Genomic DNA, 27,828 nt, shown 5'->3' on the forward strand with positions numbered 1-27,828 from the left:
GCATTTACGCGCGTGCGTGTGTGCGCATGCATAATCTTGTTAATAACGAATTACGAAACTATGAAACCCAGTGCGGTGTTCTTGTCAGAAATGATTGGCTTCCTTAAAATCGAATTAAGTCTAACAGGATAATATAGGGCCGCGCCGACAACCGGCATCAGCGCCAAGCAGCTCGGGCACCGGCACCAAGCAGCAGGACCAGCAGAGCAAGCCATCGCGTGCGCGCCCGTATGTGTGTGCGTGTGTGTGTGTGTACGTGCGTGCGTGCGTGCGCGTAAAAAAAGAGCGAAAAAAACACAACAACACTCGCCACACACACAAGTCACAACAACGACAACGGTCGACGAACGGAGAGCTGTCCGAGAGTATAGTGTCGTCGTCGTGTCGGTCGGGGTACTCGGTGCGAGTACTTACACTGCACTACAACGGCCGTTCGCGTAGCCGTTTTTTCCGTCACCGGTGTTCGTGTCGTCGAAACGTTAAACGTGCAACATCGTTGAGCCTACCGAAGCGGTGGTGGCGTTCAGTAGCCCCCCGTGTGCTCGGTACGAGTGTGGTTGTTATTATTGTTGTTGTTGTTGCTGCTGCTGCTCGTACACAGCGGTGGTGTAGATTAAAATTTCCGGTCGACCGTCCGTTTCACATCAGCTGCTGCACACGGGCCGCCGGATCGTGTACATACACAAACACACACACACACACACACACACATACACAAAATATATTCGCCACACCACCACCTCCACTGCCGCCGCCGCCGCCGCAACGTCTTCTTCACTTGCTCGCCAGCTCTCTCTCTCGCTCTAGCGCGCGCACACTGCCGCCGCCGTCACCACACCCAGCCGCGCGCCGGCGAGACGACCGCCCCAGCCGAGTGCGAGATATCGCCGTACCCACACACACTCACACATACATACCCGTACACACTCGCGTATTATACACGTCGTCGTATATAATATTATAATAATATACCACTCGCACACGTATATTATTATGTGTGCACGAGTGATGTAGATAATATTGCTTTTTGTGCTGAATCGAACGCGCTAAAAATCGCATTGGCATTTTTTTGCTCTCGTCCAGAGCCCTCCCGCGGGTAAGTGTGTGCGTGCGCGCTCGTGTCGTTTTTCTCGTGTGTGCGGCCGTCGCCCATCGACGGATACCGAGTTTCGTGTGTGAGTGTGTGTGTGTGTGTCGTGTGTGTGCGGCTCGCCTTCGTTCCGTTTTTTCGCGCGACCACCTATCCCGCCGCCGGATATCCACTGGCCAACGAGACTGCCCAACCCGTGATTCGCGCCACCACGCCGGCTCTACTAACGGCACCACCGCCGGCAGCACCGGCTCCAGAGATGTGTTGTACACGGACGATGGCGTGCTGCCGGTTGTCGCCGCCTTCCTAGGAGGGTGACGGACGACCAGAGTCGTAGTGTTGGACAACGACGACACACACCCACACGACCGGTGCGTTTTTGGTGAGGCACGGCGCGCTGCGGGTCACTGTGGAGTGGCACGAGGTGTCTGCTGCTGCTGGCCGCGTTGGTGGTGGTGGTGGTGAGTACGGCGGGTGGACAGAGCAGCAGGTAATAACGGACTCGCCGCGGCAGCCCACTGTCCTCCGTCATCGTGGTGGACCGGGCCGCAAGGTGCTGCTACTGTCACCGCTGAAATGGCGTGTTGCCTGTCTGAGGAGGCCAAGGAACAGAAGCGCATCAACCAGGAGATTGAACGACAGCTGCGGCGTGACAAGAGGGACGCCCGGCGAGAACTCAAACTCCTATTGCTTGGTGAGTACCTACTGATTGTTCGCTCAGCACCTCTACGGTGAACAATGAGTTTTCTAAACTGACCCATTGGTTGACATATCATCTCATAAATGTATTTTGTCAGTACACCTCTCATGTACCTAACCGACTTCTGTCCGAGTGCTTAATGTAGGTAGGTTTAAAATCTGTTGGTCTTTCGTGAAGGATTTTAGTGATTATTTAAAATTCTACCTACAAAATACCTTATCATTATTGCTACACATTGAGGACATTCAATGAAACCAATCTAATGTCACCATTTTTATATAAAGTTGAATAATTAAGGAGTATCTATTTAAAACTATAATACGACAATATTTTAACTAATTATTGGCAAATGATCTCCTGTTTGGGTAATAATAGTATGGCAAAAATGATTTTTTATAGAATGCTCTAGATAGAATTCCCTAACTAAAATATTTTAATTGTTTTACTGTTAGTGGTTTAACTAATTGATATATTTTCAATTATAATATATTAATTATAAAGAATTGAGAACCTACTTAGTTAAATGTAATCTTAAATAACTTAACATACTTGAGTAAGGCTTTTTTTTTGTACCTATTCTTTTTAGTAAAATCTTTATAATCTTTATGAAATATGTGAGTTTGATATGCTTACCATTACCTTTAATATAAATTAACACAATTTAACTATCTATACAACTTTTAATAATAATTATTATAGCCAGTTTTTAAGTTAGCATGGTGAAATTATAAAATGTAGGTTAGGACTCGTACCCAACTGGACTCTTACTTTATTATTTAATAACTATTCAATGCTGTTAACATGACCTAATTCAGTCTTAAACTATGTTATGTTTTAGATTACTTTTATTCGACTATAATGATAAAATCAATTTCAATATCTTTGACTGATGTTTGATTTATGTTTAAGATCTTGGTATATAAGTAATAAGAATGTGTTAAATAAAAATATTAATATTAGCCACTGTTATAAAATTCATGTATGTATAAATATGTTGTAGTAAAAATCTAAAACTAGTTAAAAACAATTGTAACTGTAAAAGTAGATATAGGTATCTAAAATTCTTTAAACTTAAACTAATCATGTTATTATATTTTTACCGATTTTTACTATTAATGACTATACCTATATATGAAATAATATTATTTTAATTCTACCGAAGTAGTTTGTTCTAAGGTTATATCTAACATTTACTTGAATTCTGTCAAAATAAAAATCTAGTATTAAATAACGATTAAAATAGTATTATGTTAATATCATTGTATTTTCATTCCTACATGTTTATAATTATTTTACTTTCTAGTAGCTAAACATATTTTTACCTATATTTGTTTTTAACAGAGTTTTTAATTTAGTTAATGTTAATAATAGGTAAATTAACTTTCAATAGGTACACAATTAAATACATTTTTTCTTATCAAATATTGTAGACTAAATTGTGAATATTTTAAAAGGTACCTACTATAAAAATTAAAAATTGTACCCAGGTAGTTAATTATTACAAATTAAATATTTAGTAGGTATTTGATAAATAATGTGATTCATAATGTTAAAATTGATAGGGTCGGTAAATGTTTTAAATATTATTCCTATACACCTAATAATATTAATATAGAAATTAGTTCTGAACTAAAAAAACTAATTATGTGTATTACCTATATCGGGACCTATGTATATCTAATCATTGTCTAATTTTGCAAAATATATATTTTTAAAAAGTAAATTAGCAAGAGATATGTAGAGGTACATACTATGATTCTATATTTGACTTTTACCTACTGGAATTAATACTAATTTAATAGAGGAACCTTATTTATCAACAAAGTATTATACCTGTGAATTAGCTATAACAGCTTGACTTTCATTTTTTATAGATTTCTTTTTACTTCAATTCCATCCTCCATGAAATCCAAATATGTAGGTATCCCGTATCCAATCGATTAAATAATATTGAAAAATGATACACTTGAATTGTCTATTAATAGTTAATACCTAGTGTATTATCTTGGCCACGAACATACAATTATTTATACTTTAAACATTAAAATATGTTCATATTAATGTTATATTAAGAGGATGTTACTAAAAAATGTCACTATAAACATAGTTTTGCAAAAACCTCCTCTAAAACCATTCATTGCATTTGTTGTGATCTTACAAGGAACCTATAATACCGTATGATTTAGGCATATTAGGAAAATTAATATAAGTACCTAATATAAAAAATAATTAATAGTTGGTACCTAAGTGTGCAGATAAAATATTATAGCTTACAAAAAAATAATAGGTATGTCTTTGAAGTTTAATGTAAAAGGGGTATTATTAAATAGATAGTTGTATATTATTACTTATTAAAGTTAATTATATTTTCTTAATTTTGTTTGTGAAATTATAAAATTATATATACTATAATATTGAGTATAATATGTAGATAGTATACCAATTCAGTATCAAATGTTACATTCAAATTTAAAATCCTTTTAAAAATATTTATTTTATGTGGGTAGGTAGTAAAAACTAAAAAGCAAATTATATTTATATCCTTTTTATGAGTTCTTAACACTTAACATTCATACAATTATTAATTGTATCATTGTATTATTTAGGTACTTAGTTAAAATGTCTATATTTTTTTTTTATGAATCAAATATTTCTAAGGCAATATTGTCCTAAGTATAAAACCTAATTGGTGCACACTTGAAAATAATTGTATTCAATTTATTTAAAACTAATTTTATTTATATCTCTTAAGTATTCAGGATATACCAGTGAATAATAATAATATAATATATTTGCAAACAAACAACATAGTTTTCATAAGTATAACATAATAAGTTTGCTCACCCCCTATAAGCAGAAGCTTGTGTTGGAGGTGAGAGGTTCTTAAATTAGACATTATATATTAATATTAACAATAAAGTAATCTAGGTGATTAAATTTTTATACAATTAGAAAATAATAATAATATAAAATAGTTGAATCATTTAAAAGTTGTATAAATTATGATTTACTAATTAAAAATCAAATATTGGTTACTTACATAATAGGAGTGTACAATTTTGTGACTTATAAAAGATTAAAGTTGTTAACTTATAAGTCTACTTATGATATTCTATCAATATTTTATACTTCATGATTATACTAATGTCACGCTGTACTTCTATAAAGTTGAGTATAAAGTTAAAAAAAAATTGCTCAGTCTTATTTTTATTTTTCAATTACCCATATCTAGAAAATTTCCTTTTTGTTACCAGAGTAGGCTTTGAAATCTTAAATTCCTATCTTAATTAGTGTTCCCAAGGCGCTATTTCTTCTCTTATTCCGAACACCTTATACACAGTGGACCATCCAATTACCCCTCACACTTCAGTAGTGAATTTTCTAAATACATAATTATATGTGTCTCTTTGTGTCTCTCATGACTACCTATAAATTATCAGTCAACACTTACAAAATTACTCATAATCTATGGAACGACTGTCCATGGTAGGTATTCCGATTAGAAAATAGAAATAAATAATATTTCCACCCATTTTACTATTACTTATAAATAAAGGTCAGTACCATCAATTTTCTTAAACAATCAAAGCATTAACCTTCAGTGTTCGTTACTTAGGTTTGACATTATACCAACATCTACCTAGGACCAAAAACGGATTGTTTAACTATGTTAATCTAAAAAGTAAACTTTTGTGATATTTCTTAAACAAATCTATACTTATGAGATATCTGCAAGGTCTGGTATGTAGTGCTGTAAAAAAAAATTATAATATCTATAAAATTTAAACCATCTCAGAAATAGTAAATTGATCTACAGTGTCACTCTCACCTTAAAATCTTCAAAATCTGATCCTTGTCTTTGAAACATTTTACCGAGAAATTCTCATTGCATAGCATAAAGAAAACTAATTTAAAGACAAAACTTCAATAAAAAAAAAAAAAGAGATGTAAACTCATAATATAATTCAAGGGAAAAGTGTTACCGCTGGATGATTTTTCCCAACTTAAGCCATTCATGTATTACTTATTATTAATAATACCATTATGTAGTATGTTTTTTGTAAATTAATTTACATTTATTATAATTTTAAATGCATTTTTGAAAAAAAAAATTTCAAGGTAATATTACCTACCTATATTTCAATATGTAGTTGACCATCATACTGTGTGTATTCCACATCAAGTGATAGTCAACTAAGAGTAGACTTCTTGGATGTCAAGATTATTAAATAAAAATATCATGAAAATAGATTGTATAAATATTTCATGATCAAAAAAATCAAAACTTATTCCAAGTCTTATCCAAATACAATTTAATTGACCTTTTTCCTAAATTTTATCCAATTATTCATATATTATCATGACAGTAAAACCAGTTCATATTAATAAACTATTTATCAAAAATCTTGATATTAAATTACACTTGTATAACCATCTACAATTTAAAATCTCACACAAGTATGATTTGATAGGTTAATTAATCAATGAATACATTCATATATACGTTCAAACGATATTTTTCAAAACATTTCATAACCAGATCATTGATTAATATGGAATCCTGTATGTAATTAACATAGATATAAACTATAAAATATTATATTTAGATAATAGTAATTTAATTTAAAAAATAACATTTTAATTCTGTTTCTTTTAATCATATCTGTATTTTTACTTATATTGAAAAAACAAATGTTCAAAAAACTATCGATAAAAAGTTGACGCAGTGCTGTAACTAGAGCCATTTATTTTGTAATAATTATATTCTTACAATTTTTAGACAAGTTTTTAGACTTCTCAATTTTTCAAACATGTTTTACTTTTGTTTAATATTTCATATATTATACACATAGGTAAGGTGTACTAATTATTTAAACACTTTTTTGTCATCCTGTTCGATAATCTTTTGTTTGAATAAAAAAATGTATTTATTTTTTGTTATAAAATATTTTTATAAACATAATTTTTTTTTTTAATATAATTAAATAATAGATAATACCTATGTATTTAATGTTTGCACTAACAAACAAGTTTAAACAATATCACATTTATGGAAAATACAAAATTTCACCAAAAAATAAATAAATTATACAATTTTTTTCAAGTTAAATTTACAAATAAAATGTAATTTAGAATAATTTTAAACTAACCCTTGATGTTTAATGTAAGTAAGTATAAAATTTGGGGAAAAAGAGGTTTCATACCTGAAAACTCATATGATAAATAATTTAAAAATGTTTATTTATTAATAAAATATATAATTTTAGAATATATTTTAACATTTTAATAAATTAACAATGCTATTGTGACATAACGAGAAATTTATAAATAATAAGAACTTTCAAATGTGCAAAATACACAGATATTCTAATATAGACAATTATTTTCTATCCATGCTAAAATAATATATCAATATATTAGGTACAAACTTATATAAATACAACATGTGTTTTAAATTTCAATATTTGCACTAGAAAATGTAAATTATTATATACTCGCAGGAAGTCGAATTTTTTAACAACATTTTAAAGTTGATGGATTGTATTTATCATTAAATTTTTTTTCGTTTTCGCTTAAAAAAAAGGCTTAAATATTTCTTTTTATATATTTTAACAACTTTAAATTTATTTTTCAGTGTTCATACTTATTTACTAATAGTAAAAAAAATATTTATAAAACCGATTTTCACATTACTTCGTGATGACGAGTGATTACATTAAATACCACAGAATATAGAACATACTCAAGAACATATTATATTTAAATTTACCACTTTACCATCAACTAAGTTACTATAAATATATAATAATAGGTCGCCAAACGCTAGCGTAAATAATGATAAAAACATCTTCAGGGGTTCAAGAGGATTTTTTTTAATGTTAACTGTATAAATTTAAATTTCTATGTTCTATTAATATTTTTCAGTTGGCTTCTAGGAGTTTGTTTTTCTTGGAGGGCTACCCCCAAACAATCCCTTATTTACGCTATAGGACGATTTTTAATATTTTTCTATTACCACAGATTTATATAGTAAGTCTATTAAAAGTCAGTTAATGAAGTCATACGTTTTTATAATAATATTTTGATGGGGCGTCTTCGTCGTCTTTGTAGACCTGTTGTTCTTCCGAAATTGACTTCACTATAACAATAGATCTGATGCAATAATTATTTGATCTTCGATACCTACCCGTTAACGTGTTCCTTACTTTATAGTCGCCATCGATTTTTAAAGTACCTGTATCTATGTTTTTCTATATGTTTTTATTTTTTAAAACATTAGTTAAAATAACATTGCTACTAATGCTACTAGCATAACGTTACGTCTATATTATGTACTTTTTTTCATTATCTAAAAATTGTTTTTATGTGCTATTATTTGATAACGGTATTGTTGATACCCCAAAAATGGTTCCAATGAATAAGTATTTTTCATAATAATTTGTATTTAAAGCAAGTAAAAAATAATTTTTTTTTTTAATTTTGGCGGTGAGGTGTGAGTGCATAGACGTGTAGTACTGTATATATTTACTCTGCGTACTTCGATAAAAATACAATATCACCGATAAATCTAGATTGTAGGTCCTAGGTATATTATACATTATTGGGACTATTAAAAAGATCTTTTCAATGGATATATCGAAGTGTTGAAAATATAATATGTAAGTACTAAGTAAAATAAAACCGTTTAAAAAACATAACATATCCATATCCACTGACAATATCAAGGTTTGTGTTTTATTTAAAAAAAACAGCTTGATTTACAACCAAACATTTTTCTATTTTATTTATTATATAATATTTAAGTTTTACTTTTAAATTCACTTCTCGGTATTTTATAATAAATCCGCCTGAACGTATTTTTACTTTGTTGCACGTGTGACGGACAAAAAAATTCGTTGTATTAGTTGTGTTTTTTAAACTTGATTAAACCATAGATTAAACTTGATGACCCCATTTTATTGAGAACTGCTCACTTCTATAAAATCAAACTTGCTTGCTATATTTTGGTAATTTCACTCGCGATCAAAATGTGCTCATTTAAACGCGATCTTATTATTTACAGAATTATTTCAAAATAAAGTTTTTATTTATTTTAATGCCTTTTTCTTTAAAAGAAATTTACAAATCAGTCGAATAAAATGTTTCAAATTCTTATTTTTATTTAATAGTATAATATGTATTATATTTTATTATAGTACCTTGTACCTACTTGTATATTTCGCTAATAACTATTAATCAGTTGTACATTTTTTATTCCACTATATTATTCATTATGTTAATATGTCTCATTATTAAATTACAAGTATATTTCGATAAGTCTATTTTATTTCTCGTTATTGTATAATAAATGATTTATGTTAGTGGAAAAATAAGTAAAGAATTAATTTTTAATATAATATCATAAATTTAAAATAAAATTGAATTCAAGTTAGAACTTTTACATAGTCATCTAAAATACTCTTTGTTTTTAATTCTAAATAAAAGGTAAATTTGTTTTACAACGATGTGTGTGATTTTTTTTTTATCTTTGTTCATCTTTGTCCAACACAAGCTTCGCTTAAAGGAGAAAGATAATCGAAAATGTTACTCAATAATAATTAATGTATTTATGTCTTTTTCGATTAATAAAAAAAAAAAAAAAAAAAAAAAAAAAAAATATGATATAGTAGAAAAAATGTTTCGATCTTCGACTTTGCAAATTGAAACTATTTGATATTTTTGGAAGTAAAAATTAATATTCAGTTCTTTTCAAAATAACCGCTATTACTTAAGCGTACCTATAGTCACATTCTTTTTTATTAACGTTTAAAATTAAATATTGGATACCTATAAAAACGTATTCCTAATAACGATTTATCTCTTAATATTCTTGTCATTTTATTATTATTTAAAAAATATTTATCGTAACAACTTATAACATTCCTTTAGTACTCAAATTATCATTTTCTATGTACAGTAAAATTATCAACACAATTAGATTAATTTTAAGTTATTTGAAATTTTCGAATGTTTTTAATATTTTTTTTTTTATAAATGTTGATAAAGATTGTCATGCTTGATCAACCATAAAAGCTTTAAAATGTATTTTCAAGATTCCTGGTAATTTTTTTTTTTTAGTGATTTAAATATATTAATAATATATATGCATAATTTTGTGTATGTGTTTAAAGTTAAAATTTTACCAAATTTGGTATTTTGTAGTTAATTATAAAATTCATAATTCAGTATTTAGTTCCTCGTGAGATATTCTTATATATGAAGCCTAAAAGTCTAAAAAATATTTAATTGTATAAATATTTCAATTTCAACAAAATTAGATATCTAAAAGATAAATAACGATTGTTTTTTATTATTATTTTGTTGTAATGCAAAAAATATTATATAGTATATACACAATTTAGAATACTTAGATTAATTTTAAGCTACCTATTTACTAGGAACCTTGTTCACGCCATTCTGCATTATTAGCTTAGACATTAATAACAGCTATCTTAGCTTTCAGCTATAGTATATAATATATACGACTTGTTTTTAGTAAAAATTAGTGCAACCTATTTATATTGATATTTATATAAATACACTCGTAAATATATATAATAAATTGGCCTTTAAAATATAATCTTCAACTCAGAATCAATTTTATTGTATAACAATTCGAAACTTTCTATACAGCAGAGCGAGTTCTCCGATTTATAGTTTTGTAAAATTCAATCTTATCTTGAAAATTTATTTTTATGAACTATGATTTTTAAATTAAGTGTCTTATATTTTACACGATATTTTCTTTTTTTTTTTTTTAAAGAATTATCCTAGGATATGTAATTGTATATTCAAGACCTATATAAGTCTATAGTATGTATTAGAAATGTATAATTGCGGACTCTTTTTATCACTATAATTGTGGAGGCGTAGTTTAAAGGTTAATGACTAATAAGTAATAATTCTCATGTTTTTATCTGTTCCTGCTATCATTTTAAATGTGTTAAATACGTACCAAAGTCTGACTACCCACTATCATATTATCGTCAATCCCATGTAAGGCCATTTATATTATTGGTATCGGAATCACTTGAATTTTTTTTTATAGTAAGTAATAACCTATTAGTCTGCTGAAACAAATAATTTATTTTAGTCTTAATTTATCTGTTATAATTATTATTATGGTATATTATAATCTAAATAACCATAATCCCTATATTTGTTAGAAAATTTCAATATTATATTTGATCCCTTTATACTAGTTTGTAAAGTTATTAATTATTATTTAGATTCATGTATAACTTGTACTATGTGACATTTGCTATGTATTTGATATCCAATTGCACAATTTGTGATGGTTATATGAAACTAACAATATTATTTTCGATCAATTGTTTATTATTCGAATTACAAATCCGCTAGTTCGAAGCATCAATGTCAAATGATAAAATTATAAGAGCCCAGGGGAAAGAAACCTAGTAAAAAGATGATACCCTGCAGGTATTTTCTGGTAGAATATGTATATTTTTTATTAAAACCTTTATTATCGTCCTTGACATTTTTTTTCGTTAGCAGGGCTTAAAACTATAACCTCGATAATATAAGTTTTTCCTCCCTGCCAAGTATATCTAATTGAATTTCATTTATGGCTAAAGCAAACGCATCACGTTTTGATACGTGTCTTGTGAAGTTGCAAGGCCATGATTTTGATATCCACATGGGATTTTGTTATATGCCAGCCATTAAAAATCACTATTCTGTTTACGTAATCTCTGTTAAGGACAAATTTCAAACTATTAGTTATGATGACTCACGAATACATAATTTTTAATATAGAAAATTATACGAAAATTAGCTATACATTTATATAACAATTTTATTTGTGTATATTTTTTTATATCTAGTCTTGAAAAAAATATAAAAAAATATTTTAATAATGGTTTAGAAATGCTGATAAAATAATGTTATATAAAAGTTTGTATACACGATAGAAACACTTAGGAAAATCTATTTACTAATGCGTGAACTATAGTACCTACTTAAGTACCTAATTTAGGCTATAATATTAAGTTTAAAAAGTAAATATTTCAAAAATACTTAACAACCGAAATTTTTTAATCCCTTAATAATAATATGTAGATGACTGTATTATATTCATAATTTAACTTCAAGCTTTACTTAATAGATAGTCTAAGTTACCTGCATTATTTTATATTATTTCAAACCATGTTTTTTTTTTGAAATACGATAAAAATAGTACTTCGTGTTATACCATGTTATTATATTATAAATATTTAATTGGGTGATGGAACAAAGAAATGTATTTCCTTAAAATGAAAATTATTGCTTATAAAATCCTACACAATGAAATTATTATGAAAATATACAACAAAGAACATTAATTGTGCACTTCGCTTTAAACATGTGTGTTAGTAAAATGTTTTTAATTTGTTCTATTTTATGTGCTCGCATAGATCTGGTCGTAAAGGGACGAAGTTTATCGTCTAGAAGTATTTCTATAGTTTCCAGATGTGCATTTTGAATGAGTATAAAGTATATTTCAATTTTCTACTTAAGAGTTTATTACATTTGGCTTGAAGAATAACTCAGTTAAAATTCAATGCTCAATTTATACGTTGTTTAATTATGTATAATGTAATGTATAAATATAAAATATCCATTAGAATTTAGTATATCTATATGAATACACAATAATTACGATAATTACGTACTTGTTGATTATAGTTTATTATTATACTATAATAATTACAATTTACCATTTGATTTTTAATAAAAAATTGAAATACATAAATATATTTCATCGGGTTATTAGTAAATTTAGTTAGTTAGGTTTATTAGTTATTTTTAAAATACAGTTATGCATTAAAGATATAAATTAAAAAATATCTTCATGAAATATCTTATATATTATATATAATTAATTGTATTTATTTTAATTAAATTTAAATATTATATATTTTCCTATGAATATATATATTTTTTATAAACAATTTTCTACTCTTCGGAAATTCTAACAATAATAAAGACCGAATGTGAAGAAAATTATATATTTATACAATCTACATTAATGTGTTATAATGGGTATATTTTTATGCTGATTAGATAATTTTTAAAAATATTAAATAATTTTGTACGTAATTATTTAACGTAAATTATACGTAATAAGGGGTAAACACTCAAAGAATACGAATTTTTTTTACAAGATTTTTATGAATTTTTATCTTAAAAAAGACGACTAAAAAAAAATTTGATTATATATATATATAATTTATAGCTATTAAAATTCTGTTTTCTTTTACAAAGTATACAATATTTTTATGAAACTTAATTCTATGTATTATTTTGGATAGATTAAAAAGAATAATAATTTATCAAAATTATAAATACTTACCAATTACACTAAATTATCTAAAATATAATTATAATATTCTTCATATGTTATAATTAAAGTTAATTATTCAGGTACCTATCTAAATAATCAATATAAAATATTTATTTATTTATTTTCAAAGTATTTATCAGTAAATAATTAAATTGAAGTTCTTAGTCTAGCCTTTTTTTCTTAATGTATTAACATCTATTTAACTAATTCAAATTTATTTTATTTCGAAACTATTGGATTTGTTGTATCTTTTAAAATATTAAGTTTTATAAATGTGTGCCATAATATTTTTACTAATAAAAGCAAACAAAAAATCATCGTAAAAATTCATCCGTAAATTATTGCCTTATTAGCAATGATTTCTGATACCTCACTTTTTATATTTCGGTTTAACCCTTGTTAACTGATTACCCTAGAAGGACTAGTCGCGGTCATTACTGTTCTTATTATTACTAACTAGGTATAATTATTAAAAAAAACTTTAAAATAAACTGACTAATTTTTTCAACAATATTGATTATAACATATTTATTTATTTTATTTTACGGGCTTAGCCCTTTGACAAAAGTAAACATATAAAAATCTTATAGTGATAGCAAATACTTACAAATATACAAATATATTACAACGATGCTAATACGCTAATATGTATATGTGTACAAAATGTATATATTATATAATATATACATTATATAAATATTTTAAAATTTATATTTTACGTACATCTATTTAATTTGATTTCAAAGACTCCGTTTTTAAGTAGTAACAATAGCTTCTTCAATATACTACTCTACAGTAATGATCAGAATGAATACATATTAAAAACATCAAATAGAAAATAAATGTATTTTTTTCAATTTAAATTGAAATATATTTTTTATGTTAAGTATTAAACTTAAATTTATTTTACCCAAATGTGTTTTAATAAATATATTATGTATACTTAATTTAATTCCATTACATTTTTAAGTTTTGATGCTTTTTTGTACAAAAGTTATTTTGTTAACATTATTTTAATACAATTAAAAAAAAGTTGACTCAATCTTGCACAACCTATAATGGGTAGAATGTAAATGAATCATGTAATTTATGTATATCTTCTAATTTCGAGGTTAACTCAATATTTATAAAAATGTCAATACAACGACCTAGATCATGTAAAAACTCTTTCTAATTTTTGTGCATTATTTTAAAATATACAAAAAAAATTAAAAAACACTTAATTTAATTTTTTATTTGTTAGAAAAATGCAATTTATTTTTAATTATAACGAAACAATGATACAGACAAATCGAAACTTTTAAATTTAAACAAATAATTTTATCGGAATTCTAAATGAAAACTATTCAAGAATATTGATTAAATACATTATCTAAACCATTGTGAATGTAGAAGTTATACCATAATATTATATTGTACTTATAGTCTTATACTTATGTACATTTGAATGATTTACCTATTTTATGTATAAACATAATGTAACTTTATCTGTACAAATAACTCCTATTTAATTAATTAAAATGAAATAATAGTAAGTATATATTAAAAATCTAGCTTTATAAATTTATTTTCTACACTTTAACTAAGTATAATTATTAAGAAACTTAAGAAATATTATTATTATTCATAAAAAAAGACTAAAGTAATATTTTTTAACTTATTTTAATAAATAAATTAAAAAATTATAATTTTAAGATAACTCGCATCGTAATAAATTATAATTGTCATATCTATTAGAAATACCAGTTTAATCTATCTGTGATAAAGGTACAAAAGTAATTTTATTATCTATACACTATTCGGGTACTAGGTAGGTAATAAAACGTTGAATGTAAATTTAAATACCCAAACCTAATTTTCAAAATTATAAACATTTATTATTGTTTATATTAAAGTTATAAGTGGTTTATACTTGTATAATATGTGTGTAGGTAGTAAATGCCATAAATTTGGAATCTGAACACCCACCGGTTACATTTAACGTGTACCACTTTTATTCTGTCAGTAACACATAACCAATTGAAGTATGATGGCAATGCTTGCGTTTTTCAAAAAATACATAATAAATTAATAATATGTTTATCGGTGACAACTAGTTGCTACACACCCTTGGCGCCCCATCTCTACCTGCAAAACGGTTTTATTTAACTGATGATAACGTGAAACCGGAATAGAGGGGTGGATTGTAGGTAGTACTATAGTGGTACGAATCCAGCTCAAAAAACAGAGAGACTAGCCCGGGAAAACGTTTCCTGTACCCATCGTTTGAAAATTTGGGAAAATAAAAATTTACTACTGGTGATGGCGTGCCATTTACGGCGGGTGTATAAAATAATAATGCGTCGGCGGCCGTGTGTGAACGTTCCGCCACCGCCGCAGCCGCAGATTGTGTCGAGGAGAAATAGTGTAAATGCCGTTACCGGTACCAATCGATCGCGGCGTGCACACGACTCGCACAGCGTTGCCGGATTGCGCACAATCACGCGAGTCCGCCACTGTTCGAAATTTCCGGCAGAGTACCCGCGGCGGCGGCGCTGCCGAAACGGCAAACACAACTATCGCTCCGCAACGGGCGCTTTATGGGTCGGCCCCTGGGGACAGCGGCAGGGATGACACTCGCTCGAGCTCGGGGCCACTTAATATCGTGCCATTTTCAATTCCGTAGACTTGAGATCCCCCCCGCGCTCACTGAAAAGCGCACGCGCGCCAACACAACTCCCCCTGAGCCCTCTCTATGTCCATCGCCGGCGGTGATGATAATAATAATAATTTATACAAATTTCAAATGGTTCCGTCGTGGTGCGGAACTGGGGTTTTCCGTGTACAATATGTATAAAGGTGCGTGTCGCGTGCCCTGAGTAGCCCTAAACCCAAAATCTTAAAATTTGGTAGGTTTCATTTTGTAGTTATCCTTTCAATGGTGGGGTTACTTCGGTTCAAAGTTTAGTCACAAAAAATAATAGATCTTCGATTAGCGCCACCCGATCCGCGCTTGTTCTCGATTATGACATTACAAAAATCACATGGTTTATTGTCGATTGACACGTTATATTTTATAAGAACCTTTATTATATTGTAAAGAAAACAATTAAAATTACTTATCAGTTACCTATTATTATTAGGTTGCGCCGAATTAATTTCATTCCGTACTTATTTGCAATAATTGCAATGTTATTTATTTAGTCGTTGATTTACGCTCGTTTTTAATAATACGACCGCGACCGAATTTGTTTATTGTTTATTATACTAAAAGCCGAGCCGCCCAGTATCATGACGAACGGTTATTTTGAAAACATATCCGTTACTTCCTACACTATTTTTCTACAAAGTAATCAGTAATTCATGTTACCGAAATAGAGAGGATATCAGTGTAACAATATGTCATACTATAATGAAATATATATTTAAATAATAAATAGTCAATAGGTATTTGATATTTTTCAACCCAAATTTTGTTAGTGTACCATACTTTTGTTAATTGGTTTTATTTAAAAGATACAATAACCCTTGTATTTGTATATTATACATTTGTAGAAAATTATAAAAGCTATTAATTCTATTTTTTTTTAACCTTTATATGATATTTTGATATATTGTTAAAGTCTAAAAATCACATAAGGTTTTAGTGCAACAATAGGGATTTTGTACAATATTATGTTTTACCAACCTATAATTTTAATATAATAGAGTAAAATGTTTTGATATCATGTATACCCCTTTTGCGCTTTATATTTTAAGATCAGTTTTGTGGTAAATGGACCTTGAGAAAATTTTAAGAAGTTATATATAAATTGAAATTGATTATGTATATTGTATATACTATATTATACACATGATCATTCAATTAAATCAAAGTAATGTCTAATGGTCATTATCTCTGATAAACTATAATTTCAATTTGTCTGTATTTAAATATAAATCTAAGTACAACTACAGATATAATGTATTTTAAATTTAATAATAATATTTCTCATATTTTTAAAGTAAAAACATTTGTATGGTTGACTTTTTCTATTAATCTAGACTCGATCAAGACCTGTTACAATTGAGGGTTGATAATATAATTTTACAATTGTTACTTTTGTTGATTTTATAATATTTATGTTTATTTATTTGTAATAAATATTCAACTTACTATTTAATTTTAAAAAATAATTTATTTTCTACCTAAACCTAATATGTGCAATAATTTACGCACATTAGTTTCTTTGTAACACTCTGTATTCATTTTACATGACAAACTCTCTCTTTTCCAATTATGGTCATCATCTAAACATTTACCTCACTACATGACATATTTGTTAATTATTTGTTTTACGTTTTCTTACTACCCTTCTACTAAATTATTAAATCTCTCAGATGATCTTTGCATAATGATTAAAATTATGTAAATAGTAAACATGGTGCATATTGTATGATAATACTTACAAAATTCCAAATACCTTTTCTACAATCAGTAGTTTATTAAATTCAAAAATCTTATTACTTTTAAAGTATCTGCAGCTTAACATAAACAATTATATTTGGATATTATATTTATTTTTAATCTAGATTAGTAATTTACATAATTCAATTAAAAAAAATATATGTATATTCACCTTGATGATTTTTGTACCATTATACAACAAGTCTAATTACTTTTCAGGAGAAATATGATTTTAACTTTGGTATTAGAGTTCAGTCTGTGTAAAAGTTTTAGGAATAACATTAATATTCCATATTATGTTACCTGAATAGCATAAAAAAATAAAACTTGTTGTGAACATATTTCAATTTAGAAGTACTTAATAAATTTTCTTATGTCTATCTTATTTTGTTAATATATTTTGAAAGATAATAACAATTTTTTTTAATTATATGGAAAATTGATAAGCAGCATAATAGCAGTGGTTGACATGGGGGGGACCAAGTACCTCAACTAATTTTTTGGATACGCTAGCATTCCCTAATTAACCATAAAGGGTGGTGTAAGGTGACCCCCCATCGCTATGGTTATGTAAGTTATTAAAATGCTAGGAACGCTTCTTTTTTTAGAGTAGCTGAGTACCTCCACTACTTTATTTCCAAGTCAACTACTGTATAATAGGTACCAAATTGCAATGTGTTCATTGGTTATATTGTACAAAATAAATAAATTAAGTATCCATTTATAAAATTATTAGAGAAACTAATGTTTGTGCATTCAAAAGCTTAAACTATCCTTTAGAATATAACATATTTACTTTTATCAATATTATGTTTAATATATTATTATTTCACATTTAATTTTATACTATAACTAATTTTTGTGCTTAGGTACTGGTGAATCGGGGAAATCCACATTTATCAAACAAATGCGGATTATCCATGGTTCTGGTTACTCCGACGAAGACAAAAGAGGGTTCATCAAACTAGTATACCAAAATATATTCATGGCCATGCAGAGTATGATCAGGGCCATGGACATGCTCAAAATACATTACTCTGATCCATCATGTTCTGTAAGTTAATACTAAATTAGTAATTGACATGATACCAGATTTTTTATTTCGAAATAATTTAATAAGTTTATAAGGAGTAACTACACAATTTTTATATTTTTATTCATAGTATAATGCTCAAGTATTGTCGGTTTTTAGATATATACCCGAATTGTCTTTTATTTTAATCAAATTAATTTATATAATATATAATTAAAAATTATGCTAAATAGGCATTTTCTATGTATAACAGAATGTCCCGTATGGATTTACCCATTGTGAAATCTCCTAAAATAATGAAAATATTATAATTCTAATTTTTTAATAAGGTTCACAGGGAAAAAACTACAAATATTTCATGTTTGAATTTATTTTAATCTTTTGGTAAAAAATTAAAAAATATAATTTTTTTATTTAATTATATTTTCAAAAAAATTGAAGATAGCCATTTTGTAGAATTTGTTTTTTCTGAAAATATTAACATTTCAGACATGTTTAATTTCAATAATCTTCTGATTTTTAATATTTTTTCTAGTTTTGAAAAAGGCTGTGAATTATTTAATACGATAGTTGTATGATTGTATTCAAACATGTAATCCGCCGTGCTAGTACGGCCGATGAATTAACCAGTCGATTTATCGAAACTAGAAAACAGATATATTTTAAAACTAACCCCAAATGTGTATAATCTAAATTAACACTGATCATAAATGCCTAATAATAATTAAAGTAATAACTTTAATCATTCAAACATTATTGAAATTAAATCTCTCATAAAATCATATAACATGTTTTTATGGTAGTAAATTTTTTTATTTAAATATATAAAGAGTTATTGTTCTTCTAAATTTTAAATAATTTTTATGATTATATCAAATAACATATTTCAACTTTTATAAATACAAAAAATAGTACAATGTACCTATAATGTGTCTTATGTTGTAATATTTATAAATGTATTTTAAAGGAACGTGCGGAGCTCATTAAAAGTGTAGATTTTGAAACTGTTACGACTTTTGAAAGTCCATATGTCGAAGCGATCAAAGCACTCTGGGGAGACTCTGGCATTCAAGAATGTTATGATCGCAGGCGCGAATACCAGCTCACAGATTCTGCTAAATAGTAAGTAAAAAACTTTTCTCTGAGCAACACTTAATGTACTATGATATATTATCTTATGTAAAAAGATGCATTTAAAATGTATTCAGATATTGGTTTGTGAAATCTAGCTATCAGTAAAAATGATGTTCAATAAAAATTAGTCCACATGCATTAAAATAAAATATATGAATTCCTTTTATAATAATAAAGTATATAACTTTTAGTCATATACATCATACATAAGAATTATTAATCAATAAATTGAAAGTAAATACATATTACTTTATTATAATTATTGAAATTTATAGTTTTTTATTATGGGTTTGAATGTTTGTTTCATTATATTAAAATATTTCGAATAACCTTACACTCATTTACAGTTATTTAATGGAAATAGACAGAGTGGCCAGTCCAAATTATCTGCCCACAGAACAAGACATACTTAGAGTAAGGGTACCCACGACGGGCATTATCGAATACCCGTTCGATCTAGAAGAAATTCGGTTTAGGTAAAAAAAATAGCATGATATACAATTTTAAATGTATAAGTTTTTTGCTTGCGCATGTGTTTATTATGTGTATCTATTTCTCCATATATTATTGCCAATTTATTTTTAAAATGCATGGATGTTATTGTTTATTGCTAATAATACTAATCAAACACACTACATAGTCTATTCTTTCAATGGTTTCTGCGAAATAAATATAACAGTAACATAAACATCATGTTCTAATGTACACTGTAAAACTAAAATATTCGTATCGACTAGAAATTGTGATAGGGTAACGTGTTAAAATTTTAAAATTAACAATACGTTACAACAACTTTTTTTAAAAATCTACTAATATAAAATCATAAAATGTATTGATTACTTATAGTATTTTTAAATAAAAAATGTATTTCAAATATATATAAATAATAATATTTCACACAGTTACTTAAGCGACTTAGCAAGAATTGAAGCCCCCCGATTATTTACCTACCGAACAGGACATTCTACGTGCTAGGGCTCCAACTACAGGCATTATCGAGTACCCTTTCGATCTTGATGGTATTGTCTTCAGGTATCATTGTAAAACATGTACATTACCAAAACCTTAAATATCCTGATGTAGCTAACCCTATAAGCCATTATGCTCCATAAAAAAATTCAATAAAATATATATATATATTATTTACTTATTGATATTAAACTAATCATATGTATTTGTGCTATTAACCTGTCAATAATATTTTGATCGATTACAATCACTACAGAAATTACAATACATTTTAAGGTGTTGCACTTTATTTGTTTAATTAGCTTTCATAAAAATTATTTTAGCTTTTAATTTTTTTTTTTTATTATTTTTGCTGATTTTGATGGTAAATTATTAATTAGTTGTGCTTTTTTTTTATTTGTGAATATCAATTATTTTATTATTTAGAGAATATATTAATATTAATAACTTTTTGTATTGTTTTGCTTAAAATAAAAAAAATAAGAACAATAATCTAACAAATGCTTTTTTTTATATGAAGTAAATTTGGGTATAATTTAGTATAATTTTATTTTCAATTTTTTTTTTTTTTTTTAATAACAAATATTGACATTTAGGATGGTCGATGTTGGAGGCCAGAGATCAGAAAGACGAAAATGGATCCACTGTTTTGAGAATGTAACATCCATCATATTCTTAGTGGCACTTAGTGAATACGATCAGATTCTTTTTGAATCCGAAAACGAAGTATATATTTTTCATTTTCTTATTTTATTGTACATTTAATTAATTTTTGCTATTATTATTTATATTCAGAATAGGATGGAAGAATCCAAAGCATTATTCAAAACTATCATAACATATCCTTGGTTCCAACACTCATCAGTAATATTGTTTTTGAACAAAAAGGATCTTCTCGAAGAGAAAATCATGTATTCTCATCTGGTAGATTACTTTCCAGACTTTGAGGGTAAGCCTATATATATTATATTTATAAATATTGAAAAAATACTAGTTTGTTATTAAAACTACAAAGTGACAATATCTAATGTTTAAATATACTTTAACTCATGACATTTCCAAATTGTTTACAAATCTGTACATTTTGAATATTATATTTTATAATACTTTCATTATAATACTTTTCCATTAAATTTCTGTCAGATATCTATTTGGGGAGTAGGTTGGTACAGTGTATTACATATTAATAAAAATGACACTTTACAGGGAGAACTCTCAGGCCAAAGTGTAATTTTGATAACTGTTTTCTTTTTTATCTACATTGAGTTCATTGCAAGCTATAGAATATTTCCCTTTATTAATTAAAATAAAATAATTATTATAATCCAATTTTATTAATTCCATAAGATAAAATCATTATTCCCATAGAGTATATTTTTGAAGTCAAAATTACATTAGCACTGGACACTTAAAAAATAAAAATATACTGTTTGGTTCCAACATATTTGTACATATTTTAATAAAATATTGTCTTTTATTGTATATATACTAATAATTAAGGTTCAGATTTTAATTGCAATTTCATTTTTTTCTAGAAGCTTTAAAATATTTTTTCCGAGTACTATATCCGTTTTGTGTAATGATGAATTTAAAAATACAACTTTTATTTTAAAAACGTTTTCCTTCTATTTTTTACAAATGTGTAAATTAATATCAAATTATCTCCTTAAACTGTGTACTTTAATTTGAATGACAGAGAAAACAATTACTAGGAACTAGCAAGTGGTTAATTGCAAAGAATTGTATAGTTAAATTTGTTGAACCTATTTGTTATTAAATAATTAATAACTTGTTGCTTAAAAAATACTGCCATTTAGATGACGTTTAATAGTATAAACAATATAATTAATATAAAATAATACAATTTTTCACTTTTTTTAAAAGACATTTTTCAGATCAATTTTTTGATAGCCATTGTTTAGTGCATTAAATAGTATTTTATTAGGACATTTTTGAAGTTTTTAGAGCATTCAAATCCAAACCCTGATAATAATATATAACATCCATAGACCAAAGCAATTATATAATATTTTTATTTAAAAATTTAAAATTCAAGTACTTCAATATATACTAGTAACAATTATACTAGCATCATACTTTTATCAATTATATTTTAAATGATCTGATAAGATAGCTGTTGTGATTTGTTTTAAAATCAATAAAATTAATGGCATAATATAATATTTTAGGTATAATCAAATATGGTTATTCAATTTAAAAACTTAAAACAACTTCAAATTCTTGTTTTATTATGTCGCAACATAATTGATTTTTTGTTTATATAAATAAATAATTTTAGTTAAAATGCTACTGAAGACTGGATTTTCTATTTTAATTGTTGAGGTTGAAAAAAATATAACATTAATCTTGGTTTCCATTTCTAATGTAAATTAGTTTGTTTAAAAAAATTTTTTATAAAATTATAGATATTAAATATGATTTATTCTGTTTTAAAATAAATATTTTAAAAATCATTTTTTTATTAATTGTATTGAGTATTCATTACATTATTGAGGTTCTATAATTTTTAATCAATATTTAAAAAAAAAAACTAATATTTCAGTGTTTAAATTTTTAGTTTTTTACATTTTTATGAAAAACTTATTTTGATAAATAGGTAGTAAACAAGACAATGATGCTGCCCAGCAATATATTTTGAAAATGTATCTTAAAACAAATCCAGACCCTGATCGCATGTGTTATTCACATTTTACAGTTGCTACAGGTTATACATTAGTCTATAACATTAACCCTTCATCCTGTAATTATTCCTGTGAATTTCACATTACCGGTTGTAATTAGTATGTATATATTGCATATTACCTTTTTATTACTTTTAAACCTCACCTTTCTGGTTTTTATTGTAGTAATATTACACTTACAATAACAATACATTGAATTATTATAATACAAATAAAAATACTTATACATTTGTTATAATTTATTAAAAATGTAGGTCCAACTCTCAATTATAACACCACTAATCATTTTATCAAATGATATAAAATGTATTTTTATGAAACTCTTTCAAATTCAATGCTCAATTAGATACTGTACATGGAATTGTTGATTTATTAACTGGTTACGCGATATCTAGTTTAAAAATGTGTAGTGATATTTATAATGGTTCACTTTAAAACTCGCATAATAAATGATTCTGTTACAAAACAGAATTGATGAAGAATATACATATCACAACTTTATTAAGTAAACATGGATTTCCTAGGGACACAGTATATTGAATTAATATTAATTTTATATGGCTACAAATAATATATGTATTCAAAATATTTAACTGATTTTATATTTGTAACCAATTTAATTGTCTTAGGTCCTCAAAGGGACGCCATAAGTGCACGAGAGTTTATACTAAGGATGTTTGTGGATTTGAATCCTGATAGTGAGAAAATAATTTATTCACATTTCACATGTGCCACAGGTATTTAACAGAATTGATAATCGTGCATGAGCTTATGGGTCTTCTGGGTTTATTTTGTGTGTATTGTATTCAATGTGGTTATGCATGAATTAATAAAAATGAATGAGAGTTTATATTTTTACAGTTCAACATTTACCAAACATCAGTTTTATTTTGTATAATATATACTTCAATACTTATTTGATGTATAGTATTTTTACTGTTAAGGTGTTGTAAAGAAGCAATTTTAAATTATTTATCCAAATAAATGTATAGTTATGGGACCTGGACCTTATCAATTGTCATGTAATTATAAATATGTATAAATATATTTTTAAATTAATATTTTTATTAGAATCCAAAAACTATCCATGTAAATAATTAGTGTTACCTATATTTTCTTAGTCATTATATAATCCATATTATTTTAATTTTACCGATATTTTTTTTTTCCATACAATAATATTAATTATGTGATGTTTCTTCTTTACATGCTGCTTGTTTTTACAACAAATCAGATACGGAAAATATAAAACTGGTGTTTTGTGCTGTTAAAGATACAATTATGCAAAGTGCTTTAAAAGAATTCAATCTAGCCTAATTGTTATTACTTATTACTATTATTATCATTATTCTTATTATTACTCTTATTATTATTATTATTATTATTATCATTATTACTATTATTATTATTATTATTTAAAATAACAATTCTAACAAATATTAGAACATATTTTATTTTCATTGTGTTTTATTGAAAATTATTAAATCAATAAAATTATTTATTTTATTTTACTTAGTGTGTTTTGTCTTTTTTTTAATAATTTATATACCTAATTATTTAAATGGTATACAATACATTAATTAATTAATAGCTATTACTCATAGATTTTGCGTTTTCTTGTGGGTTTTAAATTATTAGATTCTCTGCTTGAAATGCTGAGCCATAATTTTTGCATGCTGATGGTTATCAATAATTTCTCATTACGTATATAATTTTCTTAAGGTAATATCAAACATTTTTAATTTACTAACACACTATTTATTTAAATGTTTGCATGTTATTTTGTTTAATAATAACACAAGCATGTTTTTTAAAATGTGATACTATGAAATCTGAATTTTAATTCAACGTATAACAAATTATTTTCAGATACCGAAAACATTAGATTTGTCTTTGCGGCAGTGAAAGATACCATACTACAATCCAATCTCAAAGAATACAACCTTGTGTAATATTGCACAAATAACGCGAAACCCCATATGTTAATATTTTTTACTATTATAATGTTAAAATAACAATACGATTAGTATAAATCCTAATTATATATAAAAACAAACAACAAAAAAGTAAAAAAAAAAAAAGAGAAAATGTATCCTATGTTTTTTGTACAATATTTTTAACAGAGTACGTTTTCTCTCACATTTTTATCTCCATGAGTGTCAGTTTGTTAATGTTGGTGTCGTGTGTGAGTCGGTGTAAATCCGTCATGATTTCGATAACATAACATATAAAGGGTAACTTAAATTTTTTTTTTAATACAAATTTTTTACTCATGTAAAAATTAATTGAAAGAAAATTATGATTAATACTTTTTATAAGAGCGCATTTTTTTTTTAATTTAATTTATTTTTTTTATTTAAAAAAAATATATGGTTAATCTCCTATATGATGTTCATTGCATTTAACCCTTATGTTATAATAATTATACAAACTATATAATATTTAAATATTAAAAAAAAATGTCAATATGAAAAATATTTGTACATAAATCTAATGAGATTAAGAAATTATTAATATCAGAATATAAATGTTTAAATGTAAGTAAAAACAAAACAAAAAACAAATGTTATCCCCCCCCCATTACCTAATTATTTATAATTGTTTTCTTAAATGAAAAGTTATTTTTATTTTATTAACATCATGAGGTGGAGGTTTTACTTGTGCAATTTTAATAATTTATTAAACCCTTAAATTTATGTAAGGGTAGTTCTAGTCAGTCTCGTTAAAAACTATAAAACATACATTTTAAGCAAATATTGTGAAATTTTCTGAGTTACCTGTGTAAATTTTATTGATTTTAAAAAAAAAATTGTAAATTTTGGTATTTATATTGATAATCTATGGGAAACATCTCAACATTGTGCTCACCCCATTTTCGCTCTGTATTTTATTTAAAATTTAAGACACTCGTTTTACTTGTTATTATTATTATTATTATTATTATTATTATTATTATTATTATTTAATATTTATACATATAATTATGTGTTTGTGTGTGTGTGTGTGTGAATGAATGTGTGAATGAATATATTATGCTTAGAAAAGTCGAGAGGATTAACCTCGACAATCAAAACATATTATACTATCAACAAATGGCGCTAATTTTTCTTATCTTTTAATAATTGTTTATACATATTATTTTAAAAAATAAACAAGATCTCCCCTCACAATTTAAAAAAAAAAATTTACAAAATTAAATGATTGTAGTAGTAGTAGTAGTAGTAGTAGAAGTTAATTTTAATAAAAATAACGATTAATATGATTAATGTATTTTCTTATAGGACAAATAAATACAAACACACGGGTATCGTGTATTATCTAAACACCTCATCAAACACTTCTATACTAATAAGTAATAAAAATTATCAATGTAATAAGTGCTCTTTTACTTTGCTATTTGTTTGCATGAATCTTCATCTGACCAATTCACCAATATAATGAATAATGAATACCTCCTAGTTAATAATAATAAAATAAATACACATCCATTTCTACTTCTTCTGCTACTGCTACACCTCTGTTGTTTCATTACACAGACCAAAATCAGTGTTCTTAATCAGTATCTCATCTTTCATATTTATTTATTTTTTTCGAAAGTATTTTAGTGAGAATTTTCAAATGTATCATCGGACTGACCTCGTAAATAAATATGTATAATGTACGTCTAATAATAATGTTAATATAATTAATTTTTCTGGGGTGATCACATCAACTCGACCACCTGGTGTATTTTAAATTTAATGTATTTTTTTTCCTTTTTCCATTGTATAAATATTGTTTTATACTATTGCAAGCCATTATTTTCAATACTTTTATAATATATGGTAATAAAATAACATAATATATAAAACGACTATTGTCGCACGTAAATATGTTATGTATTTATTTTATTTTATTTTTGTTTTTTATCAACAGTCAAACACAAATAAAATATATACATATGTATGGATAATTGATGTTAAATGTTTTGTAAGCCACATTTTATTATTTATATTCTGATATTAAATTTTTGGTTTTATTAAATTATGTTATATTTTTTCCGTTTTTTTTTTTTTTAATCAAATAAGAAATGCTGCCGGTTTTTTTTATTATTATTTTGTTTTGTTTTTTTTTTTGTTTTTACTTATCGGTCATCCGATAAAACTAGTGCAATTTCACTTTAAAATTATATGCAAACATAATTATCAAAAAGTACTTAGTCAAAGTGTTACCTGTTAGTTTACAGTACTAACGAAAATATGTATGTACATAATATATACATCTATCATATATGTATATGTATAAAAAAATTTATTTATATATACATAAATGTTCATGTATAATAAATTGTTTTAATAACAATCAAATGTTGGATAAAAAATATTCCTTGAGTTCATTATTTTGATACACAT

General features: G+C 26.2%; 1 protein-coding gene across 1 annotated transcript; it reads left to right on the forward strand.

Annotated features, from left to right (window-relative positions):
- Nucleotides 1-38: 38 nt before the first annotated feature.
- LOC132919156 (guanine nucleotide-binding protein G(q) subunit alpha-like) lies at nucleotides 39-27,473 on the forward strand. The gene is given in 10 exon segments (XM_060980504.1): nucleotides 39-1,784; nucleotides 18,469-18,653; nucleotides 19,600-19,754; nucleotides 20,114-20,242; nucleotides 20,669-20,696; nucleotides 20,698-20,798; nucleotides 21,332-21,461; nucleotides 21,531-21,684; nucleotides 24,067-24,174; nucleotides 25,307-27,473. Coding segments are annotated over 10 exon segments (1,191 nt in total). The 5' UTR covers nucleotides 39-1,666; the 3' UTR covers nucleotides 25,390-27,473.
- Nucleotides 27,474-27,828: the final 355 nt, after the last annotated feature.

The sequence above is a fragment of the Rhopalosiphum padi genome, chromosome 2 (genome assembly GCF_020882245.1).
Source record: "Rhopalosiphum padi isolate XX-2018 chromosome 2, ASM2088224v1, whole genome shotgun sequence".
Classification (NCBI taxonomy): Eukaryota; Metazoa; Arthropoda; class Insecta; order Hemiptera; family Aphididae; genus Rhopalosiphum; species Rhopalosiphum padi.